At 39.8% G+C, this 17,316-nt stretch overlaps 1 protein-coding gene across 3 annotated transcripts; it reads left to right on the plus strand.

Annotated features, from left to right (window-relative positions):
- Window positions 1-281: 281 nt before the first annotated feature.
- Window positions 282-17,039, plus strand: PLA2G12A (phospholipase A2 group XIIA). Of its 3 annotated transcripts, XR_003611988.2 has the most exons (5): window positions 282-597; window positions 10,096-10,172; window positions 11,362-11,527; window positions 13,755-14,202; window positions 15,793-17,039. XR_003611988.2 is itself a non-coding variant. In XM_028121312.2 (4 exons), exons 1-4 carry the CDS (start codon window positions 387-389, stop codon window positions 13,871-13,873), a joined length of 573 nt encoding a protein of 190 aa, XP_027977113.1. In that variant the 5' UTR covers window positions 282-386; the 3' UTR covers window positions 13,874-15,746. The 3 variants fall into 3 exon arrangements, 2 of the variants coding, with proteins under 2 accessions (XP_027977113.1, XP_027977114.1); XM_028121312.2 differs by lacking the exon at window positions 15,793-17,039 and having other exon boundaries at window positions 13,755-15,746; XM_028121313.2 differs by lacking the exon at window positions 15,793-17,039 and having other exon boundaries at window positions 11,362-11,552; window positions 13,755-13,843.
- Window positions 17,040-17,316: the final 277 nt, after the last annotated feature.

Consider the following 17,316-nt stretch of genomic DNA (forward strand, 5'->3'; position numbering starts at 1 on the left):
CAGGTCGGGGGGGGGGGGTCTTCACTTGGCTGCCCCCTCGGGCAGAGGCGCGCCCTCAGGCAGGGCGGAGGCGCGCCGCGGGGAGCGCTTGGACCGGAGTTCGCAGCCCCTACGCCGCGCTCCCGCTTCGCCGGCCTCTGACGCACCACACTTGTGCGCAGGCGCACAGTGGGGGCCGCGGGCCCAGGCCAGCGCGTGCGCCATGCCGCGCGTCTTCGCGACGGCGCCGCCTCCCAGCCAGAGCTGAGTAAAGGCGGTGAGGGCCCGCCTCCCAGCTCGGAAGGAGGCGTGGGCATGGAGCCGGCTGGGGACGCGGAGCCGGGGGCTGGCGCCGCCGCCTAGGGCGCCCCGTGGGCTCCTTGGGGGCACGGCCCGGTGCTGCGCGGATGGCCCTGCTCCCGCGGCCCGCGTTCGCCCTCGTCCTCCTCCTCTTCCTGCCCGCCGCTCTCAGGTGCCAGGAGCAGGCCCAGACCACCGACTGGCGGGCCACCCTGAAGACCATCCGGAACGGCGTTCACAAGATAGACACGTACCTGAACGCCGCCTTGGACCTCCTGGGAGGCGAGGATGGGCTCTGCCAGTATAAGTGCAGTGACGGTGAGAGGGAGCCCAGGTCCTGCGAGGTCCTCGCTTTCAGGGTGTTGCGGGGACGGAGGTCGTGGAGGTGTTGGGAGGCAAGGCAGACCTTGACGTTGTCCTCTAGCCGTGGAAAGACTTAACCACTGCTAGGGTCTTACCATTCTTGTGATTGAGCAATCAGGTTAGAAGTGCGCACCGCTATTGTTAGCCTGTGGGAGGTCACCTGAGGTGTACTCTCCGTTCTGTTTTCATTGCTTTTGAATCACTACGTTTTCTTTTTCTTTCTTTTTTTTTTCTTTTGCTATTGCACGAAGTTGCCTCAGAACTTTGTGACGTACGCATCATGGGAATGGAGTGGAACAGAACGATTTTAGCCCTATATTTTAGCACCGTTAGTCAGCCGAACATGCAGAATATACCGAGAATTGTAATCATGACGTTTTACCTTTTTCAAGAATTGGTTTTAATTTTTTTTTTCCCTGCAGGGCCACAGAAAATGAATTACGACCTTTGTACAGACTTCTGGTGTACTCTATTGTTGAGAAAGAGTTCTGATAATTCTTCTAGAAATTGTCTATCACTTGATAGGAATTTTCTTTCCTTGGTTAATACTACTATAATTGTTTTGATTTACTTTTCATATTTTTTAACTTTAATTCTTTTTGAATCTGAGAACTTGTTTGGTGCCATCGTTGGTAATAATAAACTCAAGGTCTTAGCAGAGATCTTTTCAAGCACTTGCTTTTTTTGAATGTTTAAATATTGTAGCAGCTCAGGTAAAGTACTCAGGCTTCTCTTTGGAAATTCAAAATTTTAAGATTTTGATTGGGAGGTCATGTTTCCAGTAAGAGTAGACGAAGTCGGGGCCTAGTTCATTTAGTGCTTGGCACCTTAAAGTAATAGGGAACTCAGTGACTAATGGTAAAACCAGATTGCATGGAGGTGAATTTAAAAGAAATCTATGTCATGTAAAACTGGGATGCCACTTGCTGCCTGTAATTCTCAAAATAATTTCTAGTTTTATGTTAATTGAGGTAAAGAATGAGCCATATCTCGTATGCTATGAAGTGCAAAATGTTTCCTTCCTAAATTTATGCCTAAATGTTACCACCAGTATGCAATCGGGAAGGATGTTGTTATGAGAAATAAGTGAATTATTTGAAAATTAAATGGTTGCCTTTCTGAGGCAGATGTCATAATTTTACTTAGTCATCCCCATTCGTTATAGAAATATCTGAGTGCCTGTTACGTCTCAAGTGTTCTACCAATTGGAGATTGAGCAGTAAACAAAACAGATAAAATTCCTGTCCATGGAGCTTACATTTTGGTGGGGAGAGACAGTAAACTAAAAAACAAGTAAAATAAGCCAAATATGCAGTATATGTAGGTCTGAAGTTTGCCAGTGTTTTGAGAACAATAGTAAAAACAGCAGTGGCAGTGTTGGGAGGCAGTTTACTCATTTTAAATAGGTTGTTCAGGGAAGGTCTCACTGATAAGACAGCATTTGAGAAGAAATCTGAAAATGCTGAAGGTGACACTGTGATGATCTGGGCATAAAACCCTCCAGGCAGAGGGAATGGCCAGTGTGAAGGACCTGAGGAGAAAGGCCAGTCAGGGATGACACCGAAGATTTTGGCCTGAGCCAAAGGAAGGATGTGGTTGCCATTTACTGAGATAGGAAAGGCTTAGAAGGAGTAGTCTTCATTAACTTGTGATGAGTCAGGGGTTCTAGAGTTTATTTACATTTAAAATAGCTCTGAAGTTGAATGGATACTGTTCCTATTATAAAGATGACTTTAATCTTTTGTTTTACTTAACCCTTTTTATCTTCAACAAGCCTCACTAAATTTACCATGTGGAGTCTCAAGCAAGATCTCCAGCACAAAAAAACATAAATGAACTTGAGAATTTAGGAAATGGTATGCTTCAGTGAACATCCTTTTGTGTCAGTAAATGCTGTCTTCTCATAGGAGTGTGGTTCCAAGTCACCATGTTGATAATTCCAACATAATGAAAATTGTTCTTTAATTGCTATTACTTGAGAAGTCTCCCTGGAACACTGTTTCAACCTTTCCCAGATTTTGGAATGCAAGTGATCAAATCAGAACCAAACAAACAGACAAATCCCAAAGCTAGAGGAGCATGGCAATTAAGGAGTGTTTAATAGTTGCAATAAAAGGTAAAGGGATCTTTAAAAAAGACTTGGTAGTAGGGAGAGGGTGATCAGATTAAAGGGCACTCACTTGTTCCATTCAGTTATCTTTGTTTTATCAAAAGGACTGGCTTTATGGAGACTTGCTCCCTTCTGGCCATCCTCCCTCTGGTGAGAACAACACTTTATTGAGATTGAAGTAAAGTTACTTAGGGGAACAAATTAGATGGTTGCTATTTTTTTTCTATTTTTTTTTCTCCCTGACAGCAAAGAAGATTTGAGGATTTGAGAAAGAAAACTTTCTGTTTTCTTTTGAAAAATAGAAAACAAAATTGGCTTGTAAAATGCTTTAGAATTATGAATAGGTAGGTAACTCATTCAGTGATTTATGTTTATGTCTTAACAGGATCCCTTTGGCTGTTGTGCAAAGGATAAAAAGAGTCCAGGGAGGTGGGAGAGCAAGAATGGAGGCAGAGTGACAGATGCAGGAATTCAGACAAAAGATGGTGGTGCTTTTGTCCAGGTTCATAGCAAGAAAGGTCATGAGAAGTGGTTGGATTTGGGGATATATTTTGAGGGAAGAACCTGAAGGATTTGCTGATAGCTTGGAAGGAAGGTGTGAGTAGGGTAAAAAAATGATCCCAAAGTTTTTGGCCTGAATGTTTGGAAGGATGGGGTTGCCATTAACTGTAATAGGGCAGACCATGGAAAAAAGTCACTAGGAAAGATAATAACATATTTGTATGCTTTTGAGAATGATTCGGTAGAGAATGAAAACACTATTGAAGGAGAAATGAAGGAGAATTATTGGAGTCAGGTCCTTAGGTAAGTGAGAGGAGTGGGTTCCAGTGCATAAATAGATTGGCCAAGAGCACGGATGGCCTATCCCTATTAATAGGAACAGAGGTAGAGGATATGGGCACAGATGCTGATTAGGTGGATAGATGTCCAAGTTCTCTTCCCATCACTTCAGTTTTCTCAGTGAAGTAGGAATCAAGGTCATCAGCTGAATGCGAAGATGGGAATGGAAGTGTTGGAGGTTTGAGGAAATTAGGAGAGTGAATGGACTAGAAAAATGAAGTAGCACAAGGGCCCTCCGAAGATTAAATCATGAATTAAAATCTCAAGTGTTTAGGAAAGCAGGTTTGAATTCTACACTGCATTTCCTATAAAGCACAGTGCTAAGATCTTTGACCCAACAGCCTTCCCTTTCTGTTTCCCATCTGCTTCAGTGTCAATCATGTGAAAGAAATTCATCTGTTGGGAAGTATTTACATCAAATTTTTTTTAAAAATATGTAGAAAAGATCTATCGTTACCTCAGTCCAGGCAAATCTTTAGACTTTATCTGTCCATACAGATGATAAAGCATCAAGAGAGGAGCATTTGCCTCAGTCAAAAAGTAGAATCAATGAATAGTATTTCCATGTAGTTGTACCCAGTGGATTTGGTTTGTTTTTTAAATTCTTCTAATCTCATTTTTTTCTTAGCTTTCTGTATTTGCTTACAAATTTTAGTGACTCTGATACATCATGGATTTTGGTTTGACTTTGATATTGCTTCTTCTGTTACTCAGTTTTTGCTTGCTTTGTGTATTAGTCTGTTCAGACTCCTGTAACAAAATACCATAGACTGGGTGATTTAAACAACAGGAAGTTATTTCTTAGAGTTTTGGAGGCTGGAAAGTCCAAGATCAGGGTTTGGCCAATACTGTTCTATAGTGAAGGTTCTTTTCCTGGCTTGCAGACAACTAACTGCCTTCTTACTGTTTTCTTACACTGGGGGTCGGAGAAGCAAGTTCTCTGGTGTCTCTTCCTTGCTCTACTCTCATGACCTTATCTAAACCTAATTATCTTCCAAAGGCCCCATCAGCAAATGCATTGGGAGTTAGGGCTTCAACATAGGAATTTTGGGGGGGACACAGTTCAGTTCATAAGCACTGTGTAAAAATTGGCACTCAGTAGAAATGCTAAATTTTTTTAATGTTTAGCATCTTACAACAACAGTTATAACAACATTTAAAATGATATTAACATATTTATAATTTTTGAAGTGTATAGCAACTTAATCTTTAATAAACAACTTTCTATGTAACTTGTCTTGCTCAGAAATAGTAATTTCAATTTAAAGGTGAATTTAGAACTTCAAAACACTTTAAAATGTTTTGGGAAATCTGTTATTTCCCAGTTCTCTGGGGTTTTTTGGGTTTGGGGGGTTGGTTTTTTGGTTTTTGGTTTTTGGTTTGTTTGCTGTAGATAAAGAATATTTTAATTTCAGGAAAGAATTTCCCCATTTTTTTCTCCAGCAATTTCACAGGTGCCTACTATGTCCCAGGCATCTTCTAGGTGAGCAAGACAAAGTTCCTGTCCTCATAGAAACTGATTAATTATGGGGGGGTGGGTGGGAGGATGGACATTAAGGAGGGCATGTTTGGTAGTGAGCACTGGGTGTTATACGCAACTAATGAATCATTGAACACTACATCAAGAACTGATGATGTACTATATGCTGGCTAATTGAACATAATAATAAGAAAAAAAAACAAAAAAGAAATTGCCTATTATGTTAATTTGGTCAATGAATGTTAGAAAGAAGAATAAAACCAACCAACGGTGTATGGAATGGTTGTGGAAGGGGGGAAGGGGCACTGTCTTAGATGGAGTGAGCGGGGAAGGCCTCTCTGATGAAGTGACATTAGCACATTCCTTCAAAAGCCAAACAAAAACCAGTCACCTGCCCCCTTTGCCACTTATGCTCGGGAGCCAGTTTTATCAGCATTTATTTTATGGTGTTATTATTCAGTAGTTCATGTGCAGTAGGTCTTGGTTCTCACTGCATTTTATCAGCTTCCCTCCTGAGAGCAGTTTTAGACACTGGCTCTGTTTGAAACAACTGCCTCCCCCATCCTCCCGCTTCCATTTTCAGTTTTGCTGACACATTTGCTTCTGTACCATCTCTGTTCGTCTCCATTCTCCTGTAGTAGGCAGGCTTTGATTTGTTTGGTTTTTCTCCCTGACTTCACTTGCTTCTGATCATTCTCCCACTCAAAGGTAATTATCTTTTACAAAATGAGAAAATATGTATATTAGTACATATATATGTACATACCTATGTATCATTGTCATTACATACATCAAAATGTTAAAAAGTGTTGTATAGACTCAAAATCGGAAGAATCCATAGATTTATATAAAATACAAAGGGAAGGAAAAATAGAACTGCTCCTGTAGTATAAATATTAAAACATTGAGGGAAATATCTTCCCAATAAAAAAAAGTAGACACTTGATATTAGAAACCCACATGCCTTTAAAACTCTAGGCCTGGATCAGTTGTCTGAGGGAGGTAATCTTTGATTCTCATGGAAGAGGGATAGGTACCAGAAATCTGGAGACTGGCAGATGGGGAACATATAGGGTATCCAAAAAGTTGGAAACAAGATAAACAGTATGTTAGTTACATTCTCAAGTAATGTGCCCAATATGTGTTGCTTCAACCTTTAGATACCTTTTTAAGTGATATACTTCTAAGTTGATAGCAGTAAGTCCAGTCGTTAACCTGAAAAATACGTTTAGTAAGTACACTACTTATCCTGTTTCCAGACTTTTTGAATACTCTTTGGCTTATTTATTGTACTTTTTTCAGATTAAAAATTCAACCCATTCCTTAATGTCTATTGCTAGATGAGTTTCTAAACATTTTGAACGGTCGATTGTTAAAAACCCCTGACGAGAGAGCATCATGATGAAGCTTCCAGGAACTAGAATGGCTTCCCCAAGAATATCATGCTGATCCAGCTTCCCTCCCATTCAATGAAGAGATTTCTGGTGTGGTAGGACAAAGAAAACCATAAATCTGATGGCTAGTTTTTCATGACATTCCCATGAGAAATGTAAGCTGGGTAAAACTTGATTTAAATGAAGTCACAACTGATTGAGTGGTCTACCCAAAAGGTTGGGTTGATGACTTCATGGCTGCTTATGGAGAGGGCTTATCTATGGCAGGGTGTTGCGGACCTCTGCCTTGGTTAATATCTGTATCTCAAATTTGTGAATGTCTGGGAGCAATACTAATACTGGGTGAATAGCCCTAAATTTAAACTGTGCTGAATAGTCTTGAATGATGAGCTAAAACTAACAAGACAGAATTTCACAATCTAATATTTAGGCTCAAAATTTAAACTGTAGCAGTGCTGAGTCTCTAGCAGTAGAGTTTATTTTAGAAAGAACTGATGGGTTTTTTCCTACTGTCCAATGTATCTTAGAACTGAGACACAGCTAAAATATATGCTAACCATCTTAGGTTCTATTAATACAAGTACTTTATCTACTTCAAAATAGGCCCATCACACCTATTGGTGTTCAGTTTGGGATGGCACATTTTAAAGAGATGTGACAAACTAGAAGTGATCAGTCTTTGGAGGTTGATTAATGCTCGCCAAACTCAAAGGAGACTGAAGGATAAGCAGCAGTACCATGAGTATTAGAACTGCCACAGGGAATTGCCTTCCAAGTCACCTGCTCATTCATTCATTCATTCATTCATTCATCAACAAATATTTATTGAGAACCTAACCATATGCCGGGCACTGTTGGAGGCTTTGAAGGTATGAAACACAAATTCCTGCCTTCATGGAATTTGTATTTTAGTATGGGGAGACAGATAAAAAGTAAGTAGGTTAATAATATAATGTTTGAAGGTTATAATGCGTGCTACAAATGGTATGGTCAGAGAAGGCATTGCTGAGAAAGTGAAGGAATTACTATGTAGATACCAGGAGTAAGAGTATCCACATAGAAGAGCAGCAGGCTCAGTGGCGCTAAGCCAGGAGCGGACTTGCAGTGTCTGTGGAACAACGAAGAGGTCAGATGTGATGGGATGAAGTGAGAAAGAAAGGAAGAGAGGTGAAAGGACTGTGGGAGATGAGGTCAGAGAAGTCACAGTGTGTTGTGTGTGGGTGCAGATTATATAGAGTTTATAGGCACTGGAAAATGTTTGACTTTTATTCTGAATAAGATGCGAAGCCATTGGAGGGCTTTTGGCAGAAGAAAAACTTCATCTAACATTTTTATTTTATTTTTTTTAAAGATTTTATTTATTTATTTGACAGAGACAGCGAGAGAGGGAACACAAGCAGGGGGAGTGGGAGAGGGAGAAACAGGCTTCCCACGGAGCAGGGAGCCCGATGCGGGGCTCGATCCCAGGACCCTGGGATCATGACCTGAGCTGAAGGCAGATGCTTAACTGACTGAGCCACCCAGGCGCCCTGATCTAACATATTTTAATAGGATCACTCAGGTTTGGTGTTGAGAATAGACAATGGCTGGAGGTGGTGTGTGGGGGTGCTGTGGAGTGGGGAAAGTGAAGTTGGGAGACATCAGGAGGTTATGGCAATAATCCACAGTGGCTTGGAGCAGGATGGTAGCAGTGGAGGTGGGAAGAAGTGATTAGATCCTGAATATTTTGAAGGTAGAATCAACAGGACATGCTGTGGAAATGGATGTGGGATATAAGAAAATGAGAGTATTAAAGATGGCTAAGGTTTTTTCCTGAGCACTGGGAATGTTGGAATTGCTTTTATCTGAGAAGACAGAACTATGGATGGAGCAGATTTGGGGATGAATATCAGGAGGTACCTCTTAAGTCTGAGGTGCCCATTAGATATTCAGGTAGTTAGTATATCCTCCCTCTGTGGGCCCTTTTAAGTGGAAAGCCAAATCATAAACAGTTTTCTTTATTTCTTTACTTCTTTATTTATTTATTTGACACAGAGAGAGACAGCGAGAGAGGGAACACAAGCAGAGGGAGTGGGAGAGGGAGAAGCAGGCTTCCCGCCGAGCAGGGAGCCCGATGCGGGGCTCAATCCCAGGACCCTGGGATCATGACCCGAGCCGAAGGCAGTTGCTTAACCAACTGAGCCACCCAGGCGCCCCATCATAAACAGTTTTCTTAAGAATGAAGGACCAAAAGCAGGAATTGAAGGATCACAGTGACTCATCCATGATAGCTTGAGGTATGTACCTTCATTTTCCAAGGGCCCAGAAACAACCATCCTTCTTGGGCAGTGCTAGAGAAAGAAAACCAACTTCTGCCATTGGCCTCCTCATTCCTTAATCCATCATAACCATTCTCTTTGTACATACTGTTCTTTAGACTGGGTGGAGCCAGCTAAAGCTTCGTGAAGTTATACTCTCTTTAGGCTCTAGTTCATCACTTCAGCCGAGCATGTGAGTCTTAGCAACTCAAACTATTTTTAGATCCTTACTTTGAGTGGGTTACTTACTTTGATGGTTGATTACTGGAAGGGTTGCTTTTTTTCCCCCTCACTTTACTTTTGGAGGGTAAACATCTTTATTTAAGTCTTCTAGTAATAATTATTAGTTGACTGAAAGTTGGTAGATACTTTGTGTTTTTCCTAAGTAAGGAACTATGGGGAGATATTTGGAATAACAGGGGATGTTTTGCTTTTAGAATTGAAGATGAACAGTAGTCCGAAATGTTGGAGGGTTTATCATGTAAAATATGTAATTGGTTTGTTTTGTGTTCCCCAGGGGTAGAGGATTGCTCATAAGAAAACAAGAAAGAATTTAACAGTTAGTGCCACTCCACAATGGAATAGGCTATTTCTTGATACTGTAGGAGGATTGTGGGAAACATTCAAGAGAAAGTAGGTGACTGGCATCTTGAAGTGATTTGTATATTTCTTGAGGACAGATATTTTTGAAGTACTTTGCAGCAGTTAAGATTGCTGTGATAATGTCATCTTTCTCCTGGTTACTGAACCATTGTCTCTGTTAGGGAGAATAGAGCTGGAGTAAGATGGCTCACCAAGCTGTCTTTATTCCTGACCTTTTTCCTTAGCTGGCAAAGAAGTGTATTTGTGAAATGGTTGGTTGGAGTGCAGGCTAGAATGTGTGGTTCTGTAATGTCTTATAATGGCATTGAGGCAATTAAATGTTTGTTGGATGACCTTATCTTCCTTAGCTTTAAGCTCTATGAGTAAACTGGTTAGTTAATGGTTATTGAGGTTTGTGTGCAGTGGAGTATTGGCTGAAGACTGGGAAGATACAGTTCTTGCCTTATAAGTTTTTAACCAAAAAATGTAAGTGTTAAAATGTACAGGGAAAAAGGGTGGATTTATCTTTCATACATATGGACCCAGTCTGGCATATAACCTCTGAAATCTCCTGAAGTCCAGAGTAAGCTTTTGCGTGTTTTGTATGGTATAGGCTTAGAATAATGACATTCACTTATGTCAGTACCCAAATATTAAATATTTCCAAGGCTAGTCTAGTAGTACCTCATAGACCTTTTTGCATGTTTTTTATATTTGAAAATTAATTATGATACCATTTATATTTTATAGGATCTAAGCCCTTCCCACGTTATGGTTATAAACCCTCCCCGCCGAATGGATGTGGCTCTCCACTGTTTGGTGTTCATGTAAATATTATTATTTTCTTATTTGAGAAGTTTTATGATCAGTAGGCTATGTAGTACTCTTTTTTTAAGATTTATTTATTTAGTAGAGAAAGCATGCACAAGCAGGGTGGGGAGGGGCAAAGAGAGGGAAAGAGAGAATCTCAAGCAGACTCCCTGCTGAGTGTGGAGCCCAGCAAGCAGCTCGACCCTGAGATCGTGACCTGGGCCAAAATCAAGAGCCGGTTGCTCGGCCGACTGAGCCACTCAGGTGCCCCAACTACGTAGTACTCCTAATAATTCAAGATGGTCAGTGTGTTCTCAGGGTCACAAATAATTTTGCTTATAATGTTAATTAGGTTTATTATATTCTTTTATAGCTAAAACACATTTAATAAGTCCTAACAAAACTAAATGGAATAAAATTCATGTTTTATTTTTTAATCTTGTGGATGTTAATACTATTGAAAAGGTATTTCCTCATGTTGCAAACATGTTTTAAAAGTTTGGAGTATAGAAGTAATGCTACTTAGATGAAAAAGTATAGATAAAGCATAATATTTTCTGTATTAAAGGAAAGCTAAGGAAGGTAGCTGTGTTTGTTTTGTAGACGAGGCTGAATCTGAGCCAACTGTTGTGGGAAAAAAAATGTTTATGAGTGATTCCTAGACACAGGTTTTGCAATATAAAGTTATTTAAAACAGTTAAAGATAAATTATAGATTTGAAGGAACAGTATCTTTAGGGAATAGATACTTAAAGATTGAACCACAATAACATAAACTGTAAGTTGTAGGAGCTTAAAACTTTTAAGTTTTCAGTGATATTTCATATAAAGTACATTTTACAGGGGGAGAGGTACAAAATACATTGGAATGTCCAAAAATCAATCTTTGCTCTTAGCCTGACCTTTGTGTTTTTGAAACTGTGTTTTGTGTTTTGGACAATTGGAAGTTACATTTGTTACCAGCAGATAACTGAATATTGCAAAATAGGGAGTTTTGAGGCATGGCTGAGAGGGAGAGAACATGGGTGCATGCGGGTGAGTGATGGGCAGATGTATAAATAACATGGAAAATATTTGTAGACAGAAATGGATTTGGAAAATTACACAGCAGTCATCGTCCTTGATTTCTAAGTCTACTTGAATGCAGTACTTCCGCAGAGGAGTTTTGAATTTCATCAACAATAATCCATCCAAATGCCTCTTTCAGCTTAATGTTGGCATCCCTTCCCTGACAAAGTGCTGCAACCAACACGACAGGTGCTATGAGACCTGTGGCAAAAGCAAGAACGACTGTGATGAGGAATTCCAGTACTGCCTCTCTAAGATCTGCCGGGATGTGCAGAAGACACTAGGACTAGCTCAGCATGTTCAGGGTAAGGATGATCCAGCAGGATGGAGGTGAGAGCAGTTTGTCAAGTTTTATTGCCTGACTGCTTTATGTTTCAGTACAGGATTTACCACTGGAAATCTTTTGCTGTGTATTACTATATCTATTGTGACACAGCCCCTTCAATTTTTTGAGGTGAGGAGTCATTGACTTTGTCATCTCCAAATGATTTATAGTCATGGAAGCAAAAAGTGTTAGGAAACCTTCGGAAGATGGTATCAAAAAGTGTTAGGAAACCTTGGGAAGAGGATATGCGAGGCAGAGAAGAATTTATCCGAGATCTTGTGCCCTGTGGTCTGTCTCTAATTATCCGGAACCTAAAGTTTGAAACCCTGGATCCAGTGATTTTAAAAGTATAACACAGGATTTATAGTGGGAAGTTCTAGAAGATTTGAGCTTTAACTGTCTCTTCATATGTATCTGTGTCAGGATGGTCCCCAAAACAACTCCCAGGTTTGCTAGGAGGACTCACAGGATTCAGGATAACAGTCTTACTCAGAGCAAAGGGATATGAAGCAAAGTCAGTAAAGGGTAAAGGTGCATCAATGTTCTCATTTATAAAATACTACCCATCTCATAGAGTTGTCATAAAGATACAATAAGATGTTTGTGGAAATACAAATCACTGTACAAATACTAGAAGTTACAAAATCTTTTCACTGTCAAGCCGAAGTATTTATCATACATCGAAATCAGAAGAGAAGGTGCAAGAAAGGAAACTATACATTTTTAAGTATTTTTCATAAGGTACCATGCTAGATATTTTAGATATGTTTTCCTCAATGTCCACAAAAACCCAAAGAAGTAGGTAGTGGTATACTCATTTTTCAAGAAAGGAAAAGGAGGTTCAAAGAAGTAACTTGTCCTAAGTTGCATACTTTCGATTTTAAAACTTGTGTTCTGTCTACTGCAGTATTCCCCAAACAGTGTCATAGGTCTGATTCTGAATTCCTAGTAATAACTGTCAAGGAAGAAGGCTCTGCTGCAGGTGCAGCTTGAACCCCCCAGCCTTTGAATCCTTTGCATGCTTTCGGCTGAGGCAGACTAGTTGCACAGCAGAAGCGTACATGGATGTATTTCCTGTCTTCTGATCTAAGGACATACCAATGCGGCTAAATGATGAAGCCAATTTCCTTTCAATGCCCTATTGAATAATTATAGCCTTTACACTTCTGTGGTGGTTGTGTTCCTTAATGGCACAGCCTTTTGGAAAAGTTTGAAAATGTCAGGATTTTGCAATGAATGGTTACTTCCTTTTTTTTTTTTAAGATTCTATTTATTTATTTGACAGAGAGAGAGGGAGACAGTGAGAGAGGGAACACAAGCAGGGGGAGTGGGAGAGGGAGAAGCAGGTTTCCTGGCAAGCAGGGAGCCCGATGTGGGGCTCGATCCCAGGACCCCGGGATCATGACCTGAGCTGAAGGCAGACACTGAGCCGCCCGGGCACCCCGAAGAGTTTTTTCCTTAACATGAATATTTGAAACTGGAAGTATTTGGGTGACTAAAAGCTACTCTGTGCTGTGTCTCTGGAAGTGAAGTGTATGAAGATAATCTCACCTGGATGTTCCAGGCTTCTTAGAATAAGAAAAGTAAATCCATTATCTTTTTTATAGTCCTAAAAAAATTTTTAAGCCCTGCTAGAGAAAAAACACTTTTGATTCCTAGGTCTCCCTTCCTAGGCCGAATTGGGATATTGAGAAAGAGAGAGAGAGAGAAAGAGACTAGGGTCCATTTACCTTAAGCATCTTTAATGATGTGTGATCAGTTCTTAGAAGTCATTGGCCGTAATTAAATGTCTTGAGGTTTCTCTGTTTTTAACCTTTATTTTTTCTACACCTAAATATCTTTCCTTCAAATGCAAAATTAAGAGTGTTCTAAGGCATCTTTATAGTGGTATTTTTCAGATAAAAGGGAAAGTAACAGTGATGAACTAATCAGTGTTATTGAGAGAGACTTGTTTGCCTCGTAGGAAAAAAAAATGGGTTGAACAGTTGCGGGCAAACAAAAAAGTAGCTACATGCTCAAGATGCTGACACTGAAAGTCTGTATGTGTGTGCTTCGGGCCTATGAGGGTTTGGGAGGACGTTGGCGTAACAGATGTTTAAGTGCCCACTGAGGATGTGCTTGACACTGTGCTGTAACATGTAATGTATGTGGAGGGAGAGCAGGGCTTTGCAGTTGCCCAGCAGTAACAGCACTTTCTTACCTTGCAGCCTGTGAAACCACAGTGGAGCTCTTGTTTGACAGTGTGATACATTTAGGCTGCAAACCGTACCTGGACAGCCAAGGAGCCGCATGTAGGTGTCGCCACGAAGAAAAAAGTGATCTTTAAAGACGATGCTCACAGTTGGTGACAGCAGATAAGGACAGAAGAAGATAGCCTTTGACAAAGAACTACTGTTTTTACAGCATAACGCTGCCTTATTTTTGTGAAAGGATTATTTTAAGACTTTATTTTGACATTAAAACTTCAAACTAAAGAAAAAAGTGGGGGAGGTGATCTTCCTGGACGTTGCTGCCTTAGTGTACCGAATTGTCTTGACCAACCTCAGAAAGAGGTGCATGTTAAGGGGAGAATATTTTAAAAGGAGGAGTCTGTAACTCAGTTTTCACAACTGTATTTACCAAAACAATGAAGTCAAATGTAAAACTGATTACAAGGTATGTTGAACGTTATCTTATTTGGAAATATGGGAAAATCTTCACTTAGAAGTATTTGTTTACTATAAAAATTTAAATATACATTTATTCCTGGAAGGCTCTGACTTTATTTTTTCTCTGTTTTAATTAACACATAACATGCTGTTTTCCCGTAGCCAATTGAGCACTTCTATTAATGACCAGACTAGTTATAAGGACAGAGTTTCCATGTTTCTTTTTCTTATAAAATTGGAACCATCAGCTGGTGGCCTCTTAGGGAGCAAACCAGGATATCTAGCTATTATGTAATGTGTCTAGAAGGTGACATGAACAAAAATCGGAAGCACAGCCACTTGCATTTTATGAACCATCCATATGACAAATATCATATTTTGCTATAACCTTTGCCTAAATTGAAGAAAAGGTGGATTTAATGAGACAAATGAAAAGTTCTTTCACATACACATTAGAACATTATATGCCGCTATGCTTTGGTGTTCATTCTCTAGCACTTGGTCCTCATAGTAGATTCAGGTATATTTTTAAAAAGTCTGTAACCTTTTCCTAATAGTGGTCTTAATAAATACTGTTCTTGATATTTTTTTTTAAGTCTTTTAACTGTGGAGTCAGAAGGGATGGTAAAGCAAGATGCAAAGAACTATCTTTTGTAGATTTCTTATTTACATTGAAAATTACTAGCAGATATTTGAAAGCAAATCCCAGGACCTCCGCTGCCTTGAAAACGTCTCTATGTGTTGGAAGCTTTTGCACCCCTTGGAAAGCACAGCTGTACTCCTCTACTGCTCTTTGCCTACCACTGGCTGTCCACTTTCCCTTGCCTACGATCCCAAGCCACAGAAAGCTTGTGGGTAACCTATAGCCACAGTTATTAATATAACTGCTTGGAATGTCAGAGAAGGACAGCTGCAGAAGAAGTGGTTCTTTTTTAAGTCAGTACAGGCAGAAATGGGCAGAGAGAAAAATATGTTCTGGAGAAGGGGCCACATTCCTAACTTTGAAATAGATACCATTGCTAAAAACCTAATAACTTCCCAAACTGAGATGATGGAGCTTTTCTGCTAAGAGATGTGTTCTCTGTGAGACAAGGCAAGGGTATCCCTGTGACTAATTGAGCAAACTGGGCTCTAACATAAATGTTTAGAACCCTTAATTGATACTTTTCAGACTTTTTAAAAGGTAACAGTTTAAGCCATTATCCGTAATCTTTACCAGTATTTACTATCGAAATACTTGACCAGGTAACTTTAAACTTACAATAAATTCATGGATTTTCTTGGCAGCATTGGCTTTCTCAAGAGGACAGACTCAGAATTCTATGAAATATTTAATTCATGGTCATAAATTATATACAAAGATCAGTAGCAGCTGTTTTTATATGTTAAGATTTTTATCTTGGAATAATTTTAGATTTACATAAAAGTTGCAAAGATAATGCAGACTTGCTGTATACTCCTTACCCCTAATGTTAACATTTTACATAACCGTGAAAACATTTGTTAAGAAACCAACATTGGTAATTGCGATTAACTAAACTCTAGACTTCATTTGGATTGTACTGGTTTTTCCACTAATGTCATTTTTCTTTTCCAGGATCCAATCTAGGATACTACATTGCATTTAGTCATCATGTCTGATAAGCCTCTGGTCTGCGATGGTTCCACAGGCTTGTTTTTCAAAATCTTGATGGTTTTGAGGCATACTGGTCAGGTGTATTGTAGAATGCCCCTCAGTTTGGGCTTGTCTGATGTTTCCCCTCAGAATTGGACGGCGGTTATGGATATTTAAGGAAGAAAACCACAGAAGTGATGAAGGGTTCTTCTCAGCAAATTGTATCAGTAGTTGAATGTTATCAACTTGATATGTTAACTCTGAATACTTGGTTAAAGTAGTGTCTGTCAGGTTTCTCCACCGTGAAGTTACTGTTTTTCCGTTTCCATACTTCTGTTCTTTGGGATCCAGTCCCCAAGTCAGTCAGTCTGTGGGAGGTGGGGGTGCACAAGACTCTGTTCCACCTCCTGGAAGGGGGAGTATCTTTATATAGTACTTGGTATTTTTCTGTAAGAAGGATTTGTCTCCTCACCCCTCCCATTTATTCAATTACTTATATTAGTATGGACTCATGTATATTTCTTTTAGACTTTGGGTAATGTTTATTTTATTGCTCAAGTTGTTCCAGCTCGGCTATTGGGAGTTATGTCAGGTTGGCTCCTGTGCGTCTTTAATGTGCCCCCATCCTTTTGATTTTTGAGCACTTCCATACTTTCTGGCAAGAAAGTAGGAATGTTGCTCTGGGCTTGCCTTGTGTATTTCCAGCACTAGAATCAGCCTCTTCTCCAAAGAGCACTGGTTCCTGTTATTGGAGAATGGTTTCTAGTGGAACTTAGAAACCAGTATCTGGGTGCTGGATGTGCTCGTTGCTCTTGGGGTGTCACTGCTGCTAGACCCTCCCAGCAAACAGAGCTAGGAAATACGTATGTATGTTAACCCATGTACAATCTATAATGATTTCTGTATGTGTGTGTGTGTGTGTATGTGTGTGTGTATATATATATATATATATTAAGCTGAGCATGAGTTCTTACTGATATCTTCACTTGAATCATGTACCACAGGACATGTATTTAGATTTTGAGAATGGTATTTTCCCTATCCGTAGAATAAATTCATTAAAAAAAACAAGCAAAAAGAAAACCCCAAAACTAGCTTTCAGCAGCTCTCTGCAAGAAATACAATACTAATATTTTTAAATAAAACTATATTGCCTTCAAATAATGCCTATGTCTTTAAAACCTTTTGACACACTTCTTCCAGCAACAGATAAGGCTGTGTTCGTTTCATAGGTGGAGAAACTGAGGCACCAAGAAGCTCTAAGGAAGACAGAATTGAAATAGGACAAAAGCAAACACATCTGGGACAGGCTTTCCTTCAGTGAACCTGTAAACTAGTAATATTAATTAAATAGTTGTTTTCTTAGCTTCTAATTTTCCCTAAGATGAAAATGTGGTATTTCTGTCAGTCTTTATAGAAGTACAAGATTATCAGGAAATCAAAATGTATATTACCCTGGTACAAAACAAGAATAACATCTAACAAAATGAAGACAATGGAGTCTCT

This window comes from Eumetopias jubatus, unplaced genomic scaffold (genome assembly GCF_037043125.1).
Source record: "Eumetopias jubatus isolate StellerSeaLion01/CBP00866 unplaced genomic scaffold, mEumJub1_p1.0 scaffold_2, whole genome shotgun sequence".
Taxonomy (NCBI): Eukaryota; Metazoa; Chordata; class Mammalia; order Carnivora; family Otariidae; genus Eumetopias; species Eumetopias jubatus.